At 43.6% G+C, this 8,407-nt stretch overlaps 2 protein-coding genes across 2 annotated transcripts in view; one reads left to right on the forward strand and one right to left on the reverse strand.

Annotated features, from left to right (window-relative positions):
* The window catches only part of ctdp1 (CTD (carboxy-terminal domain, RNA polymerase II, polypeptide A) phosphatase, subunit 1), a gene marked incomplete at both ends in the record, with an annotated part of 61,941 nt that extends 61,520 nt beyond the window's left edge, over window positions 1-421 (reverse strand). Inside the window, one exon of the mRNA XM_083899611.1 lies at window positions 102-421. Within this exon, the coding sequence (XP_083755737.1) occupies window positions 102-421 (320 nt within the window). The remainder of the gene's footprint in view (window positions 1-101) is intronic.
* A 2,148-nt stretch (window positions 422-2,569) lies between these two features.
* Window positions 2,570-8,363, forward strand: adck5 (aarF domain containing kinase 5; the record flags this gene model as incomplete). The annotated part of the gene is made up of 15 exons (XM_083899322.1): window positions 2,570-2,593; window positions 3,854-3,945; window positions 4,029-4,178; window positions 4,284-4,359; window positions 4,486-4,686; window positions 4,778-4,918; window positions 5,000-5,113; window positions 5,202-5,333; window positions 5,415-5,498; window positions 5,577-5,658; window positions 5,755-5,833; window positions 5,928-6,019; window positions 6,881-7,133; window positions 7,699-7,815; window positions 7,898-8,363. The coding sequence occupies 15 exons, from the start codon at window positions 2,570-2,572 to the stop codon at window positions 7,998-8,000; spliced, it is 1,740 nt and encodes a 579-aa protein (XP_083755448.1). The 3' UTR covers window positions 8,001-8,363.
* Between the last annotated feature and the right edge of the window lie 44 nt (window positions 8,364-8,407).

Here is an 8,407-nt window from a genome sequence, read left to right on the forward strand (position 1 = left end):
TGTCACAACAATGACGGACAAAATAAGCTGACACGGTGCCTTTCCAAGTGAGGGACAGGTCGGCTAGCGTTAGCTGCCTGTAGCAAGTGCAAGTGACTCACCCGGGCGGTATGACTTGTCCGAGTTGACAGCATAGCTCCTTCACAACTCCAGCACGGTCCGATTTTACCTTCTTCTCGGGCAGCCGGGCAGCTTCCGTGCCCTTCTCGTGGGGAATGGGGGCGCACAACGCGAGCACGGAGTCCACGTTAATGAGGGACCCGGGCTTGACCTTCCACTCCAGGAGCCGAAGCGGGAGAGCCCCCGCGGGCCAGCAGATAGCTGCCACCTGCACCGCGGGGCCCTCCGTCGTCGTCCCCGCCGCCGCGGTCGCATCGCCGCCGCCGCCGCCGCCGCCAGAATCTGTAGGAGGCTCCTCCATCTGCCCCGACGCAACCCGTCTAATAATCCTTTGAGTTCTTCAGTGACGGTCCACTTAAAACCGATCCGTTTGACGCCGTGAAGCCGCGGGGATCATTAAAACGCGCAAACGATCCAAAAACAACTACGGTGAATTAAAACAAATGTGCTTCCTATTTACTCACGGCAGCTCCCACACTCCGCTATATTCGCTCTTCCCGCCCGTAAACATGTAAGCGCAACACTGCAGCGACACGGCTCACTACAGCATCCGGTAGACTCCGCAGCGAGCGGGGACGACGGACACACTTCCGGTGAGATTTAAAAATAAAATCCGCTCTGAAACACTACCGCCATATTGTTGATTAAACAATGATTTCACAATCGTCTCTTGGCTAGATAAAGTGTGCACTTGTGTCAGTTATTTGTTTTAGTGGTTTTATTTGAGCATATTCGCCGCATGCGTCTTCAAATTGGACCTCTCGTCGAGTTTGTGACCTTTACTTTGAAAAATCTAAGCCCGTTTCCGTTCTGTTTTAACGGTGTATTTATACATATTGTTTTTTTTATTATTATTATTTAAAATAAGTGCAATTACTTTATTATTGCTGTTATAATTGACTTTTAACTTAATAAATTGGGTTTTAGATTTGTAATACAGCATCATACAGTTTACATGACTGTATGATCCTTATTATTATTTCTTCCTTTCTGAAGTTTTCCACAGGGGTTGAGATGAGGACACCGGGTTCCACAGAGAGTTACCTGATGTAAGATGATGAAATAAAGAAATATTACACCGTTGCATTACACATTCAGGCTATCACTGCAACTCTCTCAAGGATGGACAGTTTTCTTCTGTATATTACATGATAGGCTGCTATGAAAAATGAATTATTAAATATTATTTATAAAGGCTGGTGTGATGTAAAAAGCAAGTGAAGGGCATGAATAACAACTTAACACAGTGAGCCACATTGGACCAGGTCCTGACCAAAAACAACTTTAAAAATCCTATTGGAGCAGGTAAAAGAGAGTTTAAAGATACTTTTTAACATTTTCCGGGATTATTTTTGAATAAATGTAGTGTGTAAATTTGAATATATGTCAACCACTGTTACACGGAGCCAGGTCCTTCTGCTTAGTCTCTTTCTTCAAGATAACACATCTGCACTCCTATCGAAATTGACAAAACCTGCACTTTCATCACACAGATTTTAAGAATTATGAGGCTTGAAACACACAACATCATCACGATGATCTGCTAGAGATGAGAGCCGTGATGCAACCGGTACATCACACCTGATCAAACTGAACATTGTCTTTTCATTCTGAATAAATACAGCTGAATAAATACTCAATTCATTTAATAACCACATAGGCACAAGTACACACACGCTCTTCTATTTGGAGGTTATTTGAACCTTAACTGTGCTTTTGTTTCTACAAACATCGCTTTCCATACAGTATTTTCCAGTTTTGCAAGATGAACTTTCTCTGTTTGAAAGACGCTTGGAGGGCGAAAAGTAAATAAATAAAAATCCTGGATCGTGTAATCTGCCTCTGGTTTATACTGTCCACTAATTTCTTATGATAAAATGTTTGAAGTTGGCGATTTAGCTTTTAACCGATCTACAGCTCGGCATCGTTTGGTGTTTCTTGGGTACTAAAAACAAACACCAGGTAACAGGTGCTATCCCTAATGGAAAAGCAAATAAAACCGTGTCTGTATAGTGGAAAAGCGCCATATATGTTGGAGGAGAGCCCCCAATTTCTTCTTCTTGGCCCAGGGACCCTAGAGACCAGAGAAACACCCCTGACAGGGGTCACTAAGGGGGCCACAAAGCAAGATTAGTTCCAGCTTTGATCTAAGGATATTTATTAATAAGTTAAAAATAATAAATCAACATATTATCGATGCAAACTATGAGAAACGCCATTCTAACGCTCCACACAGAGCGTTTTCTCTTGTGAAAACGCAAATCAAGCGACAACGGAAGTAATGCGGAGGTTACTCTCTCTCTCTCCGCCGTCCACGCGCTACTCTTTGGCTAACCAATAGCGGACATGCTAGTAAAAAAAGGAGGCGTTGCACATTCTTGACAGGAGTGAACTTTGGACGTAAAGAAGCTCTTTCAGTGTGAGGAGAGCCGTTCACTAACTCGGCACCATGACGTCAGAAGCCTCCAGAGTGGTAACAAATACTATATTCTCGTGTTATTGTTATTAAGTAGTAGTTTATGTTTCATAGTAGCATCGCGAAGAGTCGGCGAGGTGACCGGCGGCTAGCTGCTACATTAGCGTAGTTACATGCTAGCCGGGCGGTCACGTTAGCAACACACATATATAAGCTATTTTACATAAGAACACACACAGTGCTGTTGTTGTTGTGTAAAATAGCTTATTACTTTTAAGTTTTTTTAAAGAAAATATTACACGAGTGTTTTTTTTTGTTTAGGGAACAAACAAGCTACTTTACGAAATGTCCCATCGATGTGACTCGATAACATCTTTCTTTACGTCGTAAACAGTCGACTCCTACTACTACTGCTGTGTTTTCAGTGTGTGACAGAGTGTGTTTGATTACTGTTCAGGTCCCTGACACTGATGCTATCTCTGCATCAATTTGTTAGCCGTGGAGACATTTTGTCCCTCAGCTGCAGACGGGGAACAAAAACAACAACAACAACTAAAAACAATAACAAACTACCCCGCGACTGGTCGTGCTGACCTTGAGCTAGATCCATCCTCCTCCCCCCTTTTCCCAACACACATATGCTGGCTTTACACTCTTTGTGTAGAGACATAGACATAATGTACTCCCTAGTCCTTTACGCTAACCATCACAAGTCAATGTCTTACCCTAACCTTGAACCTAATTCTAAACCGAACCCTAAAACGAGGTCTTATAGTCCTCAAAACGCCCGTTAAAGTTGTACGTGGACCACCACAAAGCCTGCTAATCTGTTTTTCTTAGGACTCTTCATTGACTTCCATTCATTTGGACAGCCTAAACAAAGCATCATACCTAACTTTAACCAAACTGGGTCAGTTCCCCAAGATATGAAAATCATTAGTGCAAGGTTTTGGTTGTGTTTATGCCAGAAAATGTCCCAAAGTAGGTTCGGGATAAAGCTTTCTAAACTAGAAAAGCACTCAGAGAGCGCAGACTTCCGCCAAGGCAGCTCAGTGTCTACAAAATACAACCTGCCGGTGCACCCGGGGTCAGACAGCGAGTGTTGTAACCAGCGATGGCGTCTACGGATCATGGCCAAAATGTAATCACTTGTTCCTGGTCCCATTGTGGACATTTCCTGAAAATTTCATCCAAATCCGCCTGTGACTTTTCGAGTTATGTTGGTCACCGGCAGAGTTCAGATTCTTTAAAACGATAGGTGTCTGTGTGCGAGTGTGTTGTCATTCAGCCGGTGCTTTTTGTGTGTTTTTTTTCCAGATAAAGCTGTGTCTGCGTCACACGACTCTGCTCAGAAGATACTCACATCCCAGCTCGTCGCTCCAGGCAGCCAGATTCTTCGGTTCGCGCAGGTAAATTCCATCGCAGACAGGCATTCATGTCATACATCGAAAGTGCCTTTTCGGTTGAAACGGGACATTTTGCACTCCGCCAGGGAAGGGAAGCGCAGGGGGCTGCTGTGGAAGACGCTCGTGGGGATCTTGGTGGCCGTACCTGGGGCAGCGGGTGTCCGGTATGCTCTGTCGGAACCGAGAGAGAGGAGGAAAATGAGGATCGTGATCGAAGGACTCGGTCGCTTCTGCAGGTTTGTTTGGCTTAATTTGGACTATATTGATTTTAACCATTTCTAATAGATGGTTAGAGATATGATCCAAACCCCCTGTTGAGCGTCTCATGTGCGTTTGGTCAGGTCTCTCTCTGTGGGGATGCACATCTCTATGGATTACTGGTGGACCACGCAGGTGTCTCTCCGTGACCTGGATGAGGTAAGTTCCATATGATCAAATAAGATACAAGTAGGTTTCTGTAAACATGAAGATCGTTTTCATCACGCTCCGCACCTTCAATATGGCATATGACAAGCATGTCTTATGTTTGTCCTCCTCTGCTAGAGCAGCCCATCCTACTTGGCTGAGATGTCAGCCTGCCACCAGAGGGCAGCAGACAAAATGGTGGAAGGCGCCGTCAGAAACGGGGGAATATACATCAAACTTGGCCAAGGTCTTTGTTCCTTTAACCACCTGCTGCCGCCCGAGTACATCCACACCCTTCAAGTCCTGGAAGACAAGGCGTTGAACAGGAGGTACAAAGAGGTGAGAGGCTGCACCACAAAGACAAAGGTCTGCAGGAAGACGACGGCGGCACAGAGGTCTCTGAGGATTGTGTGTTTGGTGTCTGTAACAGGTCGACGCTCTCTTCCAAGAAGACTTCGACAAAAGCCCAGAGCAGCTTTTTAAAGTCTTCGACCACGAACCGATCGCTGCAGCCAGTTTGGCACAGGTTCATAAAGCAGAACTGTTCGATGGGACTCCCGTCGCCGTGAAGGTGAGAACTGGTACTTGAAAGCCACGAATCGGTATCGGAAAGAAGATAATTCAGTAATGGAAACGTCATATTTCTCCACAGGTCCAATACATCGACCTGCGGGATCGATTCGACGGCGACATTCGAGCGCTGGAGATCCTGCTAGATATTGTCAAATTCATGCACCCCACCTTTGGATTCCGCTGGGTTCTTAAGGTCAGGATGTCGTCTATATTTCTCTGTTGACCTTCTGCGTTTGGCATTTCGGAGAAGGTCGTTTCACCTCGTGTTGGTGTTACCGCAGGACTTGAAGGGCACGTTGGCTCAGGAGTTGGATTTTGAGAACGAGGCCAGGAATTCAGAGCGGTGCGCGCGGGAGCTCAAACACTTCCAATTTCTCGTCGTGCCCAAAGTCTTCTGGAAGCAGACGAGTAAGGTGAGGTCAAAGGTCATCAAAGTTAGAAGCAATAGCACACATCCGACAACAACAACTTCATCATCTTCATCTGATCCACAGAGGGTGCTGACGGCGGAATTCTTCGAAGGCTGCAAAATCAACAACGTGGACGACATTAAAAGACGAGGGTTAAAGTTGAAAGATGTAAGTCCACTGGACAAACGCGTGGTGTGTTTTTTAACGATTTTCGCGTAATCAACGGAAATGCGTTATCTTTCACAGATTGCAGATAAACTGATTAAAACGTTCGCTGAGCAAATATTCTACACTGGCTTCATCCACGCCGATCCTCATCCTGGTAACGGTGAGTGCAACATTCAAAAGTAGTGACTTAAACCCTGATGTGTCATAAAATAGCATTTATTTAATGTTATATTATATGTGTGTTGTGTGTTTGCAGTCCTGGTGAGACGAGGACCTGATAATAAGGCACAGTTGGTGCTACTGGACCACGGGCTGTATGAATACCTGAGTCAACAGTGAGTGTCGTGTGATTTGGTTTAGCGTTTTAAAGAAATTAAAAACAAAAACTTTGTTTGCTGTTGCCTCTAAAACTGCGCTGTTTAACCTTAGTGACAGAGAGGCCCTTTGCAAACTGTGGAGATCAATTGTCCTGCGAGACGAAGCCGCAATGAAGAAGTACGCTAACGCACTCGGGGTCAAAGGTTGGCAAACATCATCTCTATCTCTCTCTCATGGATGTATTATATAAACTGAGTAGAATAGAGCATGCGCAGTAGTGTCACTACTATATAAAGATCTATAAAAGTCCGTGTCCATGTCTCGAGGTGTCCTGTGGACACTTTTACAGGCGTCTCTTTTACTATTGCGGTCAATGGAAAAATAGCTTTTTGGGCTTTTGGGCTTTTATGGGGTTTTCTGTTGCAGTACCCACAGTGGCCACCATGTAAAAATTTTCTTCAAGGCAGAGGGGGCGGTGCTCTATCCAGTTCATATTATACATCCATGATCTCTCTCTGTATGTGTGTCTTTATCATAATGAATAATATATGAATTTGTGCGATTATTTTTCCTGTCTTTAAATGTAAAATTGGATGTTAACGATGCTTAAAACCTGAACCGACAGAGTGCAAAAATTTTAAATGATTGTAAATAAAACGCACAATGATAAAAAATAATAATTTTTCACCTTAAGGGATAGTTGCCAAACAATTACTTTTAAAAAAGATATTAGGAATGTATATATATTTTTATAAATATTTGGTTGCGCCACTTGACATTTTTTTGTCCTGAAGTTGAAAATACTGTTTAAAAAATGAGTTAATAATAATCTACATACATCTACGTCTCATACATTGAATAATTATTCAATGTATGAGACATGATGTTCAAACACATTGTTCTGGACTCAAAAATATGCATTACATCTATATTGAAAATACCCTTTTAGAAGCTGTATTTGTCAGTGACCTATACATACATATATATATATATAGATAGATAGATATAAAATACATAAAACATAATCCTTCATCGCTTCATGACTTATCTCGTTTGCTCTGCAGAGTACTTCCTCTTCTGCGAGATGCTGCTGCAGCGGCCCATCAACATGCGCGAGTTCGGCCTGTCCAACATCCTGAGCCGCGAGGAGACCACGTACATGCGCGACATGGCCATCCACCGCTTCGGAATCATCATGGAGGTGCTCAAGTCCATGCCCCGGCCCATGCTGCTCGTCTTCCGCAACATCAACACGGTCCGAAGCGTCAACATCACTCTGGGGGCACCGGTGGACCGCTACTTCGCCATGGCCAAGAGGTAAAACTAAATGAACCGTCAACTGTTCTGATAATCGATCATCGGTTTGAAGCTATTTTTCATTAGTTAAACAAGATTTCTGATTGTTTTAGCTTCTTAAATGTGAAAAGTTACTTAGTTTATTTGCTCCAAATCATTGAAACTGAATCATTTTGGTTTGTGGACAAAACGAGACATTCGAGAACATCGTAATTTCCATGTTTGACAAACACTGATCAACATTTTTTTTTTTTTTTTTAGCATTTTCTGACATTTTATGGAACAAACGATTAATCGAGAAAATACTCGCTCGTTGCAGCTCTAAAAAAATGTTTACTGTCATTATAAAACAAGTGAAAAGTAGACCAATTTTCCCCTTTAGACTTCTGTACACACAGTTCTTTCAAACTAGAAAAACTACAGTCTTTGGTGAGGAATAAGCGCGATTAGAACTTTAGTACATTTTAAGTAACATTAACCCTTAGAAACATTAGCAACCTTAACCACAGCACCACCTTGTGGACACGAGAAGTGTTAAAAATTAAAATGTGCACTCATCTCACCTCACCACCGGGTGATGTTTCAGTGCGGTTCGAGGCTGGGGGAAGATTCAGGCAGCGAAGGCCGGGGTCCTGACCAGGCTGTGGGTGTTCGGCTGGGTGAGGACAACGTGGGAGAGCCTCCGGTTCGAGCTAGCGCTGAGGTAAAAAAAAAAGCAGCCAACTGCGTCGGCGCTGCAAGCGCAGGGCGAATGTTTTGTCGTAACGACGCGACTCCCTTTTCAGATCGGAGATGGCGCTGATGAGCGCAACTCGCTCCTTCCTGAGCCTGCTGTCGTACCTGGGTCTCGTGTCTCTGGAGGCCGAGATGTACGACTACCTGAGGTAGCCGAGGTCGCCGAGGTCCACGAAGGAAACGGAGAGTTAAAAGACGGCGTTCCGAGCGCGAGGAACGTTAACTCACAGTGACGGTGCTAACTAACTGTTACCAAACTTGCATTCAACGGGTTTGGGAACGCGACGAAGTTCAGGACTGAATCAAAGAAATCAATCTTTTATCTGGTATATGCATCCATGTAATCTTAGTTTTGTTCTTACTGTATGTAGATCTTTTTAAAATACACACGTATTTATTCTCTTATTCTTGTAGAACTCGGATTTAAAAGGCTCAGTTAATTATTTTAATTTTGCAGATCATAAAAGAAAAATTCAACTTTTTTTTTTAATTAACCCAGATGATTTTTTTTTTAACAAAAGCAGTTTTGATGCTGACTGAATGACGACATAGATGAAGGA

This window comes from Microchirus variegatus, assembly GCF_963457635.1.
Source record: "Microchirus variegatus genome assembly, chromosome: 13".
Classification (NCBI taxonomy): domain Eukaryota; kingdom Metazoa; phylum Chordata; class Actinopteri; order Pleuronectiformes; family Soleidae; genus Microchirus; species Microchirus variegatus.